Source organism: Bacillus rossius, chromosome 11 (genome assembly GCF_032445375.1).
Source record: "Bacillus rossius redtenbacheri isolate Brsri chromosome 11, Brsri_v3, whole genome shotgun sequence".
Classification (NCBI taxonomy): domain Eukaryota; kingdom Metazoa; phylum Arthropoda; class Insecta; order Phasmatodea; family Bacillidae; genus Bacillus; species Bacillus rossius.
Window position 1 is genome coordinate 33667269 of NC_086338.1, and position 19401 is coordinate 33686669.

Genomic DNA, 19401 nt, shown 5'->3' on the forward strand with positions numbered 1-19401 from the left:
GGGTCCAGAAGATTGGATACCGATTTGCATTCACCTCTACCTGCTGTGAAAGGTCGCCGTATCTGCTTATACCCCCTTCTCATCCACCCAACCCCCCACACGTGTTGCAGTCCGTAATCCTCATGTGTGACATAGCTCAAGCTCAGAGTTATATTGCGCCTAGTGAACATGGAAATAGAGGGCCAGCCACTGCGTGTTCGCTGGCTCTGCAGTTAGTGTGTGGAAGTGCAAGAGCAATTGGAGACAGCGCGGACCGACAACCAGAAAAGCCAGTGGTAGATGTACAAATTTTCAAGCCATTTGCGCGATTTTTTGGTGGCAAAATCATCGATGATATCGTCGTAAGTAATCTTGTCCATTATATACAAACCATCCAATTCGCAGACTTCAACCAGTAGTAGGACTGGCATGTATGGGTTGATAGTGAGAAGAGAGAAATACATTTTCTATAATTTCGCTCTTTTCACTCGTTCAAAGTGTGGACAGAGGGCGCAGAGGCCGATTACTGCATGGGGGGGGCGGTAAACTAGCTGTTTTACTCAAGAATATGGAAGTTTGCTACACGGATTCACACAATGACAAGGGAGAGAGGAAAGACATCGGCAAAATTTGTTGCAGACTTCTATCTGTAAAACATCAGAAAACAGAAAACCGTCATGCAGAAATCTTTTTTTTTTAATGAGGTAGCAAAAAAAAAATAATTCCGTCCCCAAATTTGCCGCTCCAAAAATCTCCTGCTCTAGGCTCAAGCTTACTCAGCCTGCTGGTAAATCTGCCACTGAGAGAAGCCCTGATAACCTCTACAGTCACGCCGAGCGAGACTTCGCCCTGCAGATCAGGGTGTTGAGGCTGCAGGAGCACTGGCGAGAAGCAGAGCTGTGGGCAGCGGACCGCCTGGAGGACGAGTGGAGGCGCCGTCGAGAGCACTGGCTCGTGACGACTGGGAGAAGCAGTTACAGTGTGAGAACACCCTCATCAGCCAAGTCATTCCCTTCCCCACCCCCCTGCTAATGACCCAAACCTACCCCAGAGACCGAGCCGAGCTCCAACCCACATTGACGACCACCAAGGGACATTCGGAACTGGCATCAAATTTGCGCCCAACTTATGTGGCTTAGATTTCTATTTAAAAACAACTTAAAATTGCGAACTGCTGTCATGTGGAGAATTTTTACGTATAACACGGAAGCATCGTAAGATGGTGGAACACAATCTGCGTCCAAATTGAAGTTCAAGTATTACGTATTACACCGAAAACCCCTCAGCGAGGGTACACATAGTTAATGCAGTGGCGAGTTCGACCCAACTGAAGGGTGCAGCGGAACCATAATAAGTTTATTTAAAGTGTTTACCACTATTGTGGTTATGTCGTAGGCTGGTCGACTAGTCCCTAACATGCTTCCATCCTGCCGGCTACTCAGGGTTCGGTAGAGGGGGGTCCGGGCCGCGTGGCCGAGGAACTTAGTCTCCAGAATTGAAATGAGAAGAACTTGAATAAAGTTCCCTGGTTCTTTATCCTCAAGAAGATGAAAACTTTACATGGGGCTGCCGCGTTTCCACGTGTGACTATTTCTATATGAGGCGAAACCCGGTTCCGCACACTAATATGGTAATGAAAATACGAGACGTCCCGCTCGTGACGAGTATTACTCACACTATAAGGAATAGAATTCTCTATGACCCGCGTGCAATAGGATATCTGTCCGACTGTACACCACAATGACCGGGAAGAAATGTAAAAGCACAGAACATACGACGGCGAATGTCCAGTTTACAAAAATAAAGCACGACTCGCAAAAATTAAGAGAAGAATACACGTGAGCAAAAATGACAAAATGAGAGCACGCGACCGAATGACAAAGTAACAAACTCGACTGCAAAGCTTAAATCGCTTCAGCATGGGAAAGTCTAGAGCTCCTGCAAATACCGCGCCCGTTCAATCTCACTGTCCCGGAGCGACGTCACCAACACGTCCATTGCCTCTCGTGCCAGGTCCACGACTGACTCCCACTCCCCTGACGCGCCGGAGCGCCCGCGTCTCTTCCCACTCCACGAGCCCGCGGAACACGCTGATTGGTCACAGGCGGAAGCCACATCCTTGGCGCCCGGTGAACAATTAAAACTTACACAAATACATACCCTTCAATACAAAATTAATTATAATAAAATATAAGCAAAATATATACAAAAATGTAAAAAAATATATATTGTTACGATCGCGCTTGGCTGTAGTGCTTGGCGTCGCCGCGCTCGTTCGGCCTGTCTGCGCCCCCTTCCACCCGCATCCTCTCCCTAGTATCTCGTGTCATACTATCTCGCGAAATCCTGACCTTCGCAGCGCGCACCTGCCTCAGATTGAGTTACTTAAAAGAGGCCGCAATGCGGCATAAAAGGACTCAGACATGTTTATCGGCTCGTTTTGTGGGAACACGATGCTTGTTGCATTCATCTGTGTTCTTTGAGCAGTCGCCGCGTCCTTCGACAGGACTCACGACGCGTTTCTGGACATTTCGATGGCGAAGGTCGCGCGATATCTCGGAGACATTCCCGATTGTTCTGGACGGGAACCCAAGGGCTATATAATGAGGTTGGGTCGAGCTTCGAGTCAGTCAGTCGGTGACTGAGTGAGTTCTCCCGCGGCGGAGTTTCCGGGCGATAGTGCCGCGGGTGCGGCAGAGTGGCGAAGTCCTTGGACGAAGGTTCCAGGGCAGGGAGTGAGTGAGTTCAGTGGAGTCGGGAGTTTTCCCACGGCGGAGTTTCCGGGCGATAGAGTCGCGGGCGCGGCGGAGTCAGTGAAGTTCCGAGTGAGGCGTCGAGTGGGATCTCGGCGAAGGGAAGTGCGTCGGCGGTGGCGGAGTGCGGCGACGGAGTCCTGTGGCGGAGACCTACGAGGGGTGCTGCGGTGAGAGTTGCGCCAGAAGTGCGGCCCAGCGAGGTGTGTGAAACGAGTGACTGGGGAATTGACATTTCTTTACCTGTAATTAATTATCTGCCAATTTAGAAGATTATTTGTAAGGGACAAGTAGTAGTAATAAATAAAACTGTGTGTGTGAAATAAAATCTATTAATTGGGCTATCCTTTACGAACCCCCGCGGGAAATCGTAACAATATTTACAATAAAATAATCTCAAATCCTGTACAGAAACAAAACGTCGCACGTCACCTTCACTTGCGTCGCACGTCACCTTCACTTGTGTCGCGCTGCACACACAAGAGGTGGCGCTGGCGAGGCATAACGGCCTGAAGGAGCCATGGAGACACTTGGATCGACGTCAGTTAGTGCTCCAAACAAAGGTGAGGACCCCGTGACACGGAACAGGGCTTACCCTTTAGTGGTGTGATGATGACCTGTGGATAACATGGATATCGTGCGCCACCTCACTTCTAGTTCTCTTGATAAAGTGCTGCATGCAGCATGATAAATCAAGCCATGCTTCCCATCTGATCACGCTTGTTCACAAAGTGGTCCTTATTTAAAACATAGTTAATGCATTTACAAGTACAGTTAGCTCTCGTCAGTTGTCTCTCGGACGACAATCAATGTTTCAGAGGCAGTTGGCATTTGGGTTACTGCACTAGACTGTGCTTGCCATTCGTAACATTGTGGCCGAAGCACACGCGCCCGAGTGAGGCCACAAGATGGCATAACGACCTGTGCGAACGAAGAGAGCACCTGGGACGATGTCATAGTAGCCTGACATAAATAATTGCACAATGCAGTCGCCCGGGTTCTCGTGTTCGAGATCCGGCGTAGTTCCTAGCGGAATGGCTGGTTTTTTACGTCAAATGTGTCCGGGAGGATGCCAGGCTAACTCGGTAGTTAACCACGAGGTGGGTCGTTGGGATGAATGCCCCTGCGTGGCCCACTAGGAATGGCGGCGGTGGTCGTGGTGTTAGGGATCCCTGATTACTGATACACTACTGGCCCTACACAGCATAGCACACTGATCCCTAACTGGGTTGGGGGAAATTCACAAATAACATACCCGAGTCCGGTTTGCACTGTCGTATACACTTCGCGCACGGAGTGTGCGGAGTGGATGTTTAACTGAATTGGCAGTTACAGTTACAATATTTTCACTACAAAAATTACACTATGTTTACACTGTGTGCTCTGATGCGCCGTCAATAATATTAAGCCCTCATGCCAGTCGAGGTTGAAGGGAAGAGTTCTATTGGAGTCAGCCAATCCCGTTAATTGCGAATGGCGACGCTCGGGCCCAACTGTGTGGACCGCAGCTCGCTATGAAATTCGTTAAAAGTCTTTAACTCGATGTGGCCGGTGCCTGTGCACTTCGGCAACTAACCAAATGTCTCTGATTGCGGGAGTCAGCCCGCGCCGTATGCTGCACTGCCCCGCATAATGCGTTGTGCGGGGAGCTTTACGTTTAAGCAGCTGGGATAGGCCCTACACCGTAAAAGGACCATGCGCACATGGGGAGTTAATTACAAAAAGGTTTTGGAGAGTGACTATAATTACCAGGAATGAAATCGGTGAAGACAATGTTTGAAGACTCCCCGTGGGACGTACATCCGTTCCGGTCCGCGAGTCGCTCGGTACTGGCGTCTGACCCTGGCACGAGGGGAGGGCTCAGCAACCTATCACACCAAGGTTTCTAAAGTTCCGTTATTCGTAAAATATTATATTAATAGAAGATTGTAAGTGGCTCTAAATTCACACATTAAAAATTAACAATTAACCTAACACTTAGATACATTTTGGAAATTGGATTTAACAAGTTTACATTAATTAAGTTTGAATAATGTGAGTCACACCGGAGACTGTTCGTCACTTGATGACTGCTCCAGTGGCGAATGATACATGAAAATTTGGGGCGATTTTAATTAAGTCACACACTACTTTATTTAAATTAGGCTGAAGGCCGCAAGGGGAGCACTAACAACTGTATTAGTAAAAATCCACACGTGAGTGACCCGGGCACTCCTACGTCGAATTTCCTTTGCACGGGTTTGTTAATTAAAAGTGATGTGATCATTAATGTACATTGAATTTATAATGTACTGGAATCGTGTTGTCTGGTTAATTAGGGCATGGGCTTTAATTCAACCTTTGCTCCGCGGTGCTCGCCTGACTCGGGTGGGCCATGGCTAGGGGTGCGTTCTGTTAGCGGGGTCGGATACTGGCGGTTGCTGGTCGGGCTTTAAGGTGGCCTTCGGTCGGACAACGTCAACACTAATAATATGAACGATTATAAAAACAAAAATGTCTGGAATGGCCCAGGCATGACTGGAGGCAAAGCTTCCAAGAGGCCACTTCCGCACACATGGAGCAGAATTGACATTATGAACAAAACTAAAAATAATAAAATACAATTATCGTTTCTACACATTTCAAAAATTAGAATATTCATTTCAAGAGGCTCTTTATTTTCATTCTTATTTATAATTTTTATGAAACTGTAAATAATAACCCAACACTGAGTTACGACTCCAGCAGTGTTGAAGGCATGCAATTTCTGCTAGCATGGCTTGTGGTGTCGTTGGCTGGTCGGCTAGTCCCTGAAATGTTTCTATTTTGCCAGCTACTCAGGGTTTGGTAGAGGGGGGTTAGGTCCGTGTGGCCGAGGGACTTAGTCTCCAGAATTGAAATTAGAACAACTCGAATAAAGATTCTTGGTCCTTTATATTCAAGAAGATGAACACTTTACATGTGGCTGCTGCATTTCCGCCTGTGACTATGTCTATAGGGTGAAGCCTGGTTCGGCACACTTTATGGTACTGAAAATAAGGGACGTCCCGCCTGTGACGAGTATTACCTACACTGCAAAGAATTGAATTCGCTATGACTCGCGTGCAATAAGGTGGCTGTCTGACTGTACACCACAATGACCGGGAAGAAACGTAAAAGCACATTACATGCGACGGTGAATGTTTAGTTTGCAAAAATAAACCGCGACTCGCAAAAATTAAGAGAAGAACACACGTGAGAAAAATGATGAGATGAGAGAACGCGACTGAATGACAAAGTAACAAACTCGACTGCAAAGCTGAAATCACTTCTGCACGGCAAAGTCTAAAGCTACAGCAAATACCGCGCCCATTCAATCTCACCGTCCCGGAGCGACATCACAAACACATCTGTTGCCTCTTGTGTCGGGTCCACGACTGCCTCCTACTCCCCTGGCGTGCCCGAACGCCCGCATCTCTCCCCTCTCCGCAAGCCCGCGAAACACGCTGATTGGTCACAGGCGTAAGCCACGGCCTTGGCGCCCAGTGAACAAATAAAACTTACACAAATACATACCCCTTCAATACAAAATTAATTATAATAATATATTGATGCCAATCCCACTGCCTGTTTAAGTTTTTGTGTAATTATTACGTTGGAAACGATCTCAGGGGCAAAACGGGGATTCGACCACGTGGCTGCAGGCAGGAGTTCGTCGCAGTTGGAAACTACCCGGGCTGTTTAGGCCACCCAGGATGCCTTGTAAATAAATGATAAACTGATTGACACGACACTGCACTTTATTAAACAATGTTACACACGTTTGTCCAAGGACTGGCTGCGTTTGTTTTCTGACCGTCGCTGCACGAGAGTCCCTATACGTAGCCGATGTGAGCGACCAGGATAGGTGGCAAAACGGTATGTGTGGTCTTCTACTGTGGCCGTTACCGACGTGAAGGATGCGGCAGATAACCGCGGTTCTTCTATGCTGCAAATACTTATGCCATCAATGACATTAACATGTGAAACGGCACACACAATTAAATGTTCTAAAGTTATTTGCACTCTAACCTGTTACAATGTTAATGTCCCGAAATGAACATAGGCCCGGCTAGATGAGAACATAATAACAGTTACAGTCACTTATTATAGCTTGACACAGTTATTACGTGTTTAGATTGCACGTTAGATGTTACACATTTAAATAAGATGAAAATTAAATACGTAGATTAAAGAGTTATAACTCGACACACGAGGCTGGCTAGCAGCCTTTGACGATAATGATTACTTGGCTTTGAAGCCTGAAAACTGCGTAAGACTTATTTACGCTGTCCTTAAACTCTGGACATGAAAATTACGTAACAAGTAGAAAATCTCCCTGTTGGGATTATATGTTTAAGTAACGAGTCGCACGAAATGACGTACGACTGAGTGGGGTCGGGTGCAGAGCTGGGAAAAGGATTTGATGAACTTACACTATTGCTGAGACTTGGATGTGGCGCGAAATCTGAAGGCTCTGCGTTCGCGGAGCGACCAACCCCTCTGAGCACCCGACGGCAACTGGCGCAAGGGCGCCGCGCGACCTCGCACCAGCTCCGACCAGTTTTGGACTTAAATGACATATTTGACAATACATGAACACTTGTACATAATTTTACTTGAATTAATTATCTTTCAATTGTTATCAATTTAGTTGTTTTTAAAATAAGTATTAATGATTTAATTTAGCGCATTGCCACACCCGGCCGGGCGCTGTCGCCGCCTTATTGTTCGTCGCGGTGCACTTTCACTCACTCGGCGGACATCACGCTCGGGCGTGTTCGATGCACTTAAGAGTAAGTGTTGTTGTGACATAATGGCCTGTGCGAACCAGAGGGAGCACCGGCGGTTGGCGTCAATATAAGCAAAATATATACAAGAAACGTAAAACAAAAATATATTTACAATGAAGTAATATGTCAAATCCTGTACAGAAACAAAACGTCGCACTAACACGCAAGAGATGGCGCTGGCGAGGCATAATGGCCTGAAGGAGCTGGGGAGACACTTGGGTCGACGTCAGTGGTGGGATGGGAATCGACCTTAAGGGCTCATGAAGTACATCAACACACACAATAGATTATGTTTAATGTCTTATATTTTAATTGATTAGGGAATATATAAATATATGTTGAGGAGAGTTTATAAAATATAAATTTGGCATTGAAAAGTACTCCAACTCTTTGACCTAAATTAGGTATTATATTATGTATTCTCACTATATATATATATATTGACGTCCCTCGGCTTCAGGTCCCCGTTTTCCCGTTGAAATAAATGTCCTGTTATGCCCGTACTGCCCTCGTCGGAGAGGTGTGGGTCCAGGCCAACGTGGCCGGGACCGGGAAAGGCGGGACCTGGAGGGAGAGTGAAGTGATTGCGAGGAATGTTGGTAGGTTGTCGCAAGCAGAACACGGCATTAACGAATTTCACGAGCCGTCTTTTATTAACGCTTATAAAGTCCTGCCGCAGCCTGGCGGAACCGTCGCGGAACAAGTGCCCTACCACGGCGACACGGACTCCCTGATGACGGGGCGGTTCTCAAATACGTTTCGGCGCGAATCGTAAAGTTTATTAATGCTAGGCTGACCCAGTGAGAGAGGGCCCGAAGACGGAGCGCTGTACATACGCGGCCCGTTACGTAATGTTCCGTGGACGGCGAAAAGTTCAGAGACTCGTAGCACCACGTTCGCGTTGTAGAAACTGCCCGCTAGACACGTCTCCCGATGACTCGTAAGTTAACAATGCTAAGCTGATTCGCGGTGGCAGCTCAGCTGCCGTGACCGACTGCGGACTGAGCGAACGTTCAATCCCGAGCGCAACGTGCGCGGCTCGCAGAGCAACGAACACGTCTGTCTCCGCTCGAGACCAGGACGCGACTACCTCTCCCCGCTCGCCCGCGGGCCGGCGCCCGCGGGTGGCGGGGAGGGAGGGGAAAATCGGCCGGCGTGGGAGAGAGCTCCGTCCCGCGGCGCGCCAGGCTGCAATTACATACTACGGCGAAACACTTCAGAAAAAGTTATTGAATTATTTACAAAGACATACACGAGACATTAATTACACAGCGAACTTGCACAATGAATAATAAATAAAATAAGTTAATTACACACATTCAAATCCCTTAATCGTTTACAAATATATACACACTGAAATAAAAGATAAAGTCACATAGAAAAAACACTCGTTGGCATGCTAGGGCGCACGCGGGTGCGTCCCTGGCCGTTGCACACACTGGGGTTCACTGGGGGGAAAACAGGCCCCCTCAGGCCCGCGTCGGTGGCCAGGTACGGCCTCTGTATCTGGGAGGGTACGACGACTGTCGTCAATATATATATATATATATATATATATATATATATATATATATCGGACAATAAATATAATGTAGTATTCTGGTTCGTGGGTGGCTCTAGCAGCTCTAAGGAAAGAAGAAACCAACAATTAATAATGTAGTTACTTATTTTTACCTTAACACTGCCGTCACCTGCGGTCTCGTGATCGAGACCCGCGACGGTCCTAGTGGTTTTCAGTGGCTCTATAGGAAATCTCCGTCGGGCGCCAGGTTAACTAGAGGATTAACCAAGGTGGTCGTGGGGTTTTGCCCCTGCGTGTTCCACTAGGATCGGCGGCTGTTGATGGTGGGAGGAAGTCCCTGCTTCTAATACGCACTGGCCCTAAACAGTGTAGAGGACTGTTTCCTAATGGTACAGGAGGCATCTACGAAATTAAAAAAACGGTATTTAGATGCTGGTTTTTAATAATCCCGTATCTCACATAGTGTGGATGGGGCACAAGTTACACGATTACACTTGACAAAAATACGTTGGCACTACACACACTCGCACTGATAATTACGTGATACATTGTGGCACTTGCAAACAAGCTCCCTACATTGGTTTGAGGGTACCTGGAGATAGCTTCGTGCCGGGCTCACCTGGGTGAGTCGCGGGGCCACGAAGATAATATTAAGGGCCAAATCTTAAGTTTGTAGTCGGCAGGCATATGCTCGACGAATTATATTAATTTCTGTTTGCGGGAGTCGGCCCACCGTAAAGTGACTGCGTCGCGAACCGTTGTTGCGCGACGAGCAAAAATTAACGCGGCCGGGTTAAGCCCTGTACCGGAAACGGGCACGGGGGCACATGGGGAGAGAAAAAAGAGGTTTTAATGAATTATGATATTTACCAGTATGAAGAATCAGGAGCACAAAAGTTGAAGTCTCCCCGCAGGATCACACGTTCGCCCCGGCCCGTGAGTAAAACTCTGACGTCGTCTGGCCGACGACCACCCCAGAGCCCGACCTGCACCCGCCAGTATACGCTCCCGCTAACGGAACACACCCCTGGCCATGGCCCACCCGAGTCAGGCGACCCGAACAGCAATTAAAGACAAAGCCGCGGAAACCTGAGTAGACAAGAGAAGAACCGTACCCATTCCTCCTGAAACATTAAATGAGGATTTTAGCGACAATAAAATCTCTACCAGACACACCCGTTTGGAGTCTAGCGTAATGAGGTCACGCCTGGCGCGAGAGAGGCCGAGCCTCCCTCGGACGCAATGCCAGTTCGGCAGTTCAGCGCAGCTCATGGACCGGGGCGGACATACGTCCCACGGAGAGGCAACATCCTTTGTCTACATTGAAAGTAACGTCCGGTAAATATAGTCACTAATTAACCAAACCCCTTTTATTACTTAACCTCTCCGTGAGTACCCGGTCCCTTTTTTCGGTCCCGGACCTAATCCGGCCGCATCAACTTAAGGACACCCCGCACCACACTTGGTCAGCGGGGCTGCTCTTCAGCATACGGCGCGAGCCGTCTCCCGCAACGTACAGAACTTTGTTTAAGGTCACGCGCACGGCGCTGACCACAAACCCGCAAGGGAACTCGGACAAACTTAATTGCGGTGCGTGTTTCACCACAGTGGGCACAACACCCGCGCCGAGACATTTGCATACGGGATTGGCCGTCTCTAATCGCCCGCCCCTTAATTCAGTGTATTTTTGTATCCCGTATTTTGTACTGCTAACTTACGTTACCCGAGTAACGAATGCCACGTAACTTGTGCGCGCCCCCTTAATCCAGTGTATTTTTGTATCCCGTGTTTTGTATTGCTAACTTACGTTACCCGAGTAACGAGTGCCACGTAACTTGTGCGCACCCCCTTAATTCAGTGTATTTTTGTATCCCGTATTTTGTATTGCTAACTTACGTTACCCGAGTAACGAGTGCCACGTAACCTGTACGCGCCCCCTTAATTCAGTGTATTTTGTGTCCCGCCTTTGTGTTACGAAATTACGTTACCTGCGTACCCAGTGAGACGTCTGAGACATAACAGCATCCGAGGCCACGTAACGCGGAACACAAACAATACGGCGCCACGGAATAACAAGTAAAACCCCCCGGGGACCTCTGTAGAGTGTTGTATTGTGTACGACTCGCTCCTCTGAATAAAAGGTACGACACCGCCACCTCAACCCCACGTCTCTTATTTAAAATCATCTCACGCAACACCGCCGCCGGCCCTAGTGGGCCACGCAGGGGCACATACATCCACGACCCCAAATTCACGACTAGAAACGAGCTAGTCTGGCGCCCACCCGGACAACACAGATTAAGAACCGCCTTTTCCCACTAGGAGCCACACCGGGACTCGAGCCCGAGACCCCGGACGACGGCAACTCTACTGCCACTTTGTGCCGGCTTGGGAGGGGAGGAAGCGTTATGACGCGCCGAACTTTCTAATGTGCCGTTATTCCAAATTTATAATTTTAATTAGACATTATTTCTAGAACCCTCGTAACTTAATGACATCTGTCTGAATTAGTTGGCGGAAGGCCTATAATAATAATACATAATAAAATTGAGATTAATAATATTTGAAAATCAAAAGTCAAGCTGGAGACTGTCTGTCACTTGTTGACTAGGTACTCCAGTGGGTATTTGCAGGTGAAAACAGGGAGGTGAATTAGGTTGATTAATGCTGTGGTTAATTATTGGCGGAAGGCCGCAAGGGATGTTCCGGACGTTTATTAATTGCGGTTTCCCACGGGGAAAACCATTGCACCCCTACGATGCTCTTTTACTCTTAAGGGTTGTTTTGTTAATTAAAAATCACTTAATTACTCACAGTAATTAATGATGTATAAGAACTGTTTGGTGGAGTTGTCATATGGGCGTAATATGTGAAAACATTCACCGACGTCGACGGCTCGTTTGACTCACGTGCCCTGGGCTAGGGTTGCGTTCCGGTAGCGGTGTTTAATACTGGCAGGTGGAGTCCGGTCTTTATGGCCTTCGGACAGAAGACGACAACATAATGCAATGTGCAGTTCACGTAGCAGAGGCCACTACATCGGATCGGAGTCTGTAAAGAAGTTTACAAAAAAAAAGAGGTAGGTAGTCTTTCAGCTCTTGCCAGAGATGTGCAACATCTAACCTCGGTAACGAGCAGATTCATTTGTTCTTATGTTGCAAATAACAAATAATACCAAATGTCAGGATAGGAAATTTAACCTCGAATTCTTTGAAATAGTGTCGTGTGTGATAAATTTATACAAATTATGTTTTTCTCTAAATTTCTTGATACGAATCACATTTAGTTTCTGCAACCGCTGCTATAATTTGCTGCCAGAGCTGCTACCTCTCCTATTGAAGCATTCATATTGCAGACCGAATTTTTAAACTATTTAATGAAACAGCTCCTATAAATGTATGAAATACTTGAAAAAATACTGAACCCTGGCTTTGGACCTAATTTTCGACAAAGAATTTTATTAAAAAAAACAGCCCATTTTGTTAAAATTCATTAAACTGGTTATACTATAAATTTCCATTTGTACATGTGAACTGTGGTAGGTGGATGCAAATATCACAAAGTCTCTGCATTCGCAGCTAGAATTCGTTTTGGGGCAGCTAAGTGGACTATAGATTAATTTGATTGCAAAGCGAAATTTTAAACTAAATAATGAAATGGCTTCGATAAAAGCTAAAGAGATTAAACCCTGGATTTGGATCTGATTTTCGACAAAATTTCATTAAAATTTATCATCATTTAATACATTCCATTTGGCTTTGCGAACTTTGGTTCGAACCATCGGCCCAAGATGGCACCACCACGCTTACACATTTCCGTTATATTTATTACGTCCGTTCCATTCAGGTAATTATTCCCTCCAAATGTGTTTTACCGAGTGCTAAGATTTTACACATCAATAGTATATTATGCTTTTTTTTACAAAATTAATATTTTGTGTATTCTAAACTTATTTCTAGTCGTCTAAAAAGAACATTTAAATAAGTAATCAAATAATATTTTTGACATTTATTTACATTGTTAACTTCGGGACGAGTATAATTGGATGCGTTTTTCGAAGTTTGCGCTATTATTTCAGCATTTAACGACATTTTAGATGTAAAGAAAAGCACATGGGAAATCGGTGCGACAGCAAAATATTTATTCTGAATTTGTGGTTTATTGCCTTTGCTTTAACTGCGAGAAATCGAAAGAATTACCAACACTAATTTATAATATTTTTTTACCTTTATTTTCGCTCTACAAACACGACAGTGCCAATGTTTATAAGTTGGTTTGAATTGTCCTATTTGAGAATAATTAGTTTGATTTAAATTTTATTTTTTTGAAAAATAAAATTGTACGTGCAAGTATTTAAAATATTTTACAAACGAACATAGTAACCTAACAAACTTCAAAACTAAACGAATTATAATATATAATAATCACGATAATAATGGCTTGGAATCAAGACGTTGTCTTTGTCATAAAATGGACCAGTTTAACCATCATTCTAACACCAAATTCTGATACTAATTTTATTTAAATCGCGCCTGCGACGCGATGGAAATAGTTTAATTTTTTTCTTATCAGAAAGACTGTGATGCGCTGCTTCCACGATTTTACAATTATTGTTTCTCTGACGTCACAGTTGTTGAACGTGATTGGTAGAAAAATACTTTGTTTGGCATCCTTCGCATCGCGCCCGTGGCGCTATTGTGAATCTAGCATGAGGAGTTGCTGGGAATACACTTTTTTTGCATGTATTTATTTTTTAACCAATCTGCTTGAACGAATGTGCTGATTGTTTCAAGATGGCGGGTGAGTTTTGTGTATTTATAGAAATATTTATTATTTAATGAGTTTTTCAGGAATAATTACATATTGCCTTCGTGTCTTTCAGATATAATGTACCTCCAGGACGACGACAGTGAAGAGGGTACGCATAATACAAATTTTCTTATATTTTTTTAGTGGTTTTATCTTATTTTAAACATTACCTACTGCCTGAATGTTATTGTGTTGTATTTTAATGTTAAGAATTTTTATTATTGTTTGGAAATCATTATGGTCGAGGTGGTACCGACTTCTGAGTAATCTCTTATCTCAATATTTTTTTTATCACACAAATAACATAATTGTAATGGTTTTTATTTTTTCCGCACCACTCCGATGAACTTTTAGGCAGTGCATTTTATCTTGAGGGATCGAAATTAAATTTAGTAGCTATATTTTTTCACAGCCGCAGTAATTTGTTTTTACACTAAAAATTTGTTTAAAATAATTCCAATATTCATTTTAACAATAACCGTATGAATCTTTTGGTAGTAGCATAGCCTTACCCGGCCGACTGCCAGTTGTTTTTCTTGAAAGTGTAAACACTTAACATTTAAGAGCATATGAATGAATTGAACACTTGGTTGCAGTTTTTGTGATTAGGTTATGTGTTAAAAAATTAAATCAAATATGATAGTTGACATATTAGTGTTTATTTATAGGTTTTAATGGCAGTGTGTCAACTCTAATAACTTATTGATATTATTTAGGGTAGCTCTCAAAGAAAGATGTGCATCCATAAAAAAGCTAATAGAAATCAGAATACATTTTTGAAGTTCTTGACATTTTTTTAGTCATTACGTTAAATGGCAGTGTAATATTGCAAAAAGCTTAATATATTAATGGTTAGTTTGAAATGAATTTTTTTTTATGCTCGCAATTAGGCTTTCACCCAGTGGCAGGGAATAGTCCCCTTGTTTACCCCCCTCTCCCTTTTTGATAACTCATATCCCTGACATCTTTGACCCCTAGCATACTTAACCTAGTTAGGTTAAATTAGCTAACTTTAATAAAAATGTTTAACTAGTGAGGTTATGTTAGGTGTATTTGAAATATCTACTTACTGTAAAATAGTGTTTATGGTTGGTTAGGGATAGCCTTTTTAAACTGTCCACTCTATTTTAAACTATTTAAAGTGTATCTAACCTAACCCAACAAACTGTTCTCACAATTTTACTTTATTTTTATACTTAACCTAACCAACCGTTTAGACTAAATTACCATAAAAGTGTCGTCGACCCAGGCCAATGTGACTTGCCATTCTTCATGCCTTTGATGCTCGTACCATCACTCTATTCGGCCTGCCACGTATTTCAAACCTCCTGCCAGAATGCATGCATATGTGTGTGTGCGTGTACTAGTCCGCTATGGCAAAAGGGGTAGATAGAGTTGGTGCTATGTTCGCCAGGATAATTAATTTAATTATCTTTATTAATTTTATTGATTTTTCAGTTTTAGCCCACACCCAAGTGTTAAATGTTTTCAGGTGAAATATGACAGGGTTGGACCATGCGACGAATGTACTGAATGTAATGAAAAAATATTATTATAAATCAAGTAAAATTAATAGTGGTTTCTATGTATTTCTTAAAATTAGGTGTACTTACGTTTAGAATGGTTATTGTTTTAACCTTCGGCATGAAGCAAATATGACCTAATGATCAGTTGATGAGGGGTTAAGCTTCCTCTTGTGGTTTTGGCAACCTGTCTCTTAGTCCATCATTGGCTCCAGGAGTCGGAAGTAATCGTCACACCTCGTCACCTTCATCAATTTTTTAACTGATTTATTAACATCCGTTATTCGTATTACCTTATCTAAACCTTTCTTCACTGCTTTGAAGCCCACTATGAGAGGTGGACCACTTAACCTAATTAGTTTTTTTTTCTTTTATGGATTTTGACATGGTTTTAGACTAACTCAGACTTTAGACAGGACACGAGTTGACCTTGTCAGTTCCACATACTAATTACATGCCGTTGACTTTTTAACAGCTTCATTGTTTATTTTAAAGAGACGTATTCAGTCAAAAACCTTACCACAATTTATCATTATTCTTTCGAGTGACCACGTGTTCAACTGCGAGACTAAAGCATGTGGAACGCCTGGAGAGCCCACTTAGTGACCATCTGTATACATAATAGTTTTGATCAGATGTGTTTAAGTAAACCATGGCACCACATGACCTGGTCTAGAAAGTTAAGAGTCATTTTGAGTCAAATGTCCATTACTAGACTGAAATAATTAAGTTAAGCAGAGGAGGCTTCAAAGAGAATAAGGAAAGGCTTTAAAAGATTATTACGAACTGCAGATGCTATCTGATCAGAAGTTACAAATGTTGATATCCTCAAGGTGTGGTGATTGTTTCCTAATTTGGGTGGTAGTCGAGAGAGTCTGGGCAGGAGACAAGGTGTCATGGCCGCAGGAAGCTTCCGAATTACTGTTAGGTCATAAATAGTTACGAGAAAATGATATAAAAATGGATAACCCTTCAAACTCTTCCACTTAAATTACAATTATTTAACTTATATTACTATTACCGTCAGTTGGGGTAACATTGGCCCTTTGAGGGTAACTTTGGCCCAAGACAAAAAACATGTTAAACCATGTTATAACTCTTCTAAATATTTATTAGATGTGATGATACATATGTTAAGTATTTTGGTTCAAAAACTAAACCGCTCAATGAGGGTGCGTTCCGAAAGGGCTGTGCATGGCGCTGCTCTGTCCTCATTGTAAAAACCAGAAAACATTTACACTTGGGGGCTTGAAATTAAAAGTAGGAACAAAAATTGCATTAATTTGGCAGTTAAATATTATGTGGTTCGTGGAACAGACTCTAAACGTGCCTATTACGGTGTCCGAGTCATGCTGCTGGCAGGAAGTTTAAGAACATGTGACAAGTCATAGAGTGTGTTTATGGGTAGAGATGAGTTCTGCTGTGAGCAGTGGCGTAGCCAGGATTTGTGTATGGGGGGGTGTTAAGAAGCATGCCCCCCCCCCACCCCCGTATTAAAGCGTCCCCCCGGAAATTTTGGATTTTAAGGTGTAAAATAGTGCTATATTAGCAGTTTTCGGTACTTAAATTTAAATATTGTAATGGTAAAAATTTTATTAATTTTAATATGAAATTTGTTTGAGTGATGAATAAGAAATTAATTAAAGATTTGTTGCTAAGGGGAGGGGGGGGGGTTGAACCCCTAAAACCCCCCACTGGCTACGCCCCTGGCTGTGAGTGGGACAAGGCACATCAGGCTTTAGGGAGTCCTGGTCATTGTCAGAAGTATTTCTCATTTTGCATTCCCAGTTTACAGACCGATTTGAAAAAGTATCAGGAACTAAAATATTGCATTATAGGCTCCCCCCTTCCCTTCCAATACACATTCTCTACCTTGATAATTAATTACCTTTATACGTAAGTTACTAACACCCTTGCTCCTTCTTTAATTGAAGCTGGAACACCTATACCTGTGATACAATAAATATAAAAAAAATTTAATTATCACTAAATGTGAAAGAATTTTTTAACATATGTTTTGAAGGCTGGACTTCATTAAGTTTAGAGGTTTGGAGACTAGTTAAAAATGCAGAAGCGAGGCTTTTACAAATGAGTATAATAAAAACTTGGAAATTTTTTTTCTGGCACTTCTTGACATGTTTTTGATTAATTCTGTGAGAGAGTGTTGTAACATTTCAAGTATGTTACCAGTATTTCACCATTTAACAAGTAGTAAGGTTAGGTTAGATATATTAAAAATAGTGTAAAATTGTGAGAACGATTGGTATGGTTACTTTGGCTATATTAAAAATACTGTAAAAACGTGAGGGTTTGGTTAGGTCAACTGCATTATAATTCTATCAAATAGTAAGAATCGTTCGTTAGTTTTAGTTGGCTACATTTTAAATTGGTAACCTAAATAACCATTCAAGTGATTTTGCAGTATTTTAAATGTAGTTTACTTAACCTAACCAACTATCCACATTATTTTGAAGTATTTAAATTGTAGCTAATTTAACCTAAGCAATTGACCACATGGTTTTAAAGTATTTTTAATATAGCTAACCTAACCCAACTGACAATTCTCACATCACAGTATTTGTAAATTTTTAAATTGTAAATAATTGAAAATTTGTAAATCTAACCAAATCCATCATTAAAATGGTAAATTACTGATAAACTACATAAAGTATTACAATGCCCTCTTAGAGAATTATTTAAAATCACGTCAGAATGTAGAAAAAAAGTTTTTTTTTGTAAAACCCTCCAATCTGCTTTTTTTTTCTAGACACTTTAAAAATTCAGAAGTTATTTCTTAGTTCTATTATATGCTTTACACAGTGCTAAACAATCAATAACAGAAACAATCTGAATTAGTAATTTAATTGGAAAATAAATATAGAGTAGAGGGATAGGTTATGTAAATCTGCACCATTCAGCTCTTCTGAGAGAATGTATTCAGGCCAGAGAGGAGACACTTGTCTAACCTCTATTCTTAAGTTATTTACTAAAAAAAAAAAAAGCAAACAAGAGATAAAATGCTGCAGGAAGGTGGGTGTTGTTCTCTGCTCTCACTAGGACAGCACTTGGAAGTAGAGACGTGCACTTTTGATAACACCATTATAAATATATTTTATTTGGCAATAAATTCACTTCTTTATATTAAATTATGTTCTTACGTTTGTTGTTTTACAGTAATTTAACTATCATACTTTTAAGGTATTTTTAAAATTCAAATGTTACTTGATTTTTATTGACAGTTTCCTTCTTCCCTTCTCAAAAAGTGATTTTTCAAAATATAAGTATGTATTTCAAAATATGAGTTATTTAAGGACTTCAAATAATTTAGAAACACTTTTAATGTTCTTTAAGTTTTGCTGATTCAATCATAAATATTTTCAGTAATTTATAACTATCAAATTTATATGAATCCAGTTGAATTTTAAATTGTTGCATTGCATGAATTTTAATTACCATTTTTAATTAGTGGACTGTATACACGCAATCATTACCATTGGTTAAATGTGGGAACTACATGGCAGTAGCCTATATCGTTTTCCAAAAACTTCACGATTTTAAACTTGTTAATAACTCTTTATTATTTTTAAACATTTTTAAAAATAATATCTCAAAAGTTTATGTAGTAAAGGGTTTTTAAAAATTTAAGATAAATTACATTAAAACCCATTAAGCGAGAAAGCTTACTGAAATATCTTCTGATTTATAACATTAGGGAGAATGAATCTTAAAAGTTGAATTGAAATCTGGAATGGTCAGATTGAATCTTGAATTTTTTTTAGTTAAGTGGTTGACAACTTCACCACATGAAATAAGTCAATAAAATAAAATAAATTCTGTAACCTGGCACCAAGCGAGCCACATGTGTAGCTGTTCGGTCCCTCCTTGCGAATTCTACAGATTTGTGCCGGTGCACTCGCTCCTGTCTTCCCTTGGTTATCTAGTGTGTCAAATCCTTAGGTTGCAGTGTGCATTTTAATAGGCATTTACTCTCTTTCTAATGTATCTCTACTACCACCTTGTTTCAG

General features: G+C 42.2%; 1 protein-coding gene across 1 annotated transcript in view; it reads left to right on the plus strand.

Annotated features, from left to right (window-relative positions):
* The first annotated feature begins 13543 nt into the window (after positions 1-13543).
* The window catches only part of LOC134536799 (serine/threonine-protein phosphatase 4 regulatory subunit 1-like), a 268113-nt gene continuing 262255 nt past the window's right edge, over positions 13544-19401 (plus strand). The window contains exons 1-2 of the mRNA XM_063376734.1: positions 13544-13844; positions 13927-13962. Of these exons, the coding sequence (XP_063232804.1) occupies positions 13838-13844; positions 13927-13962 (43 nt within the window). The 5' untranslated portion in view covers positions 13544-13837. The remainder of the gene's footprint in view (positions 13845-13926; positions 13963-19401) is intronic.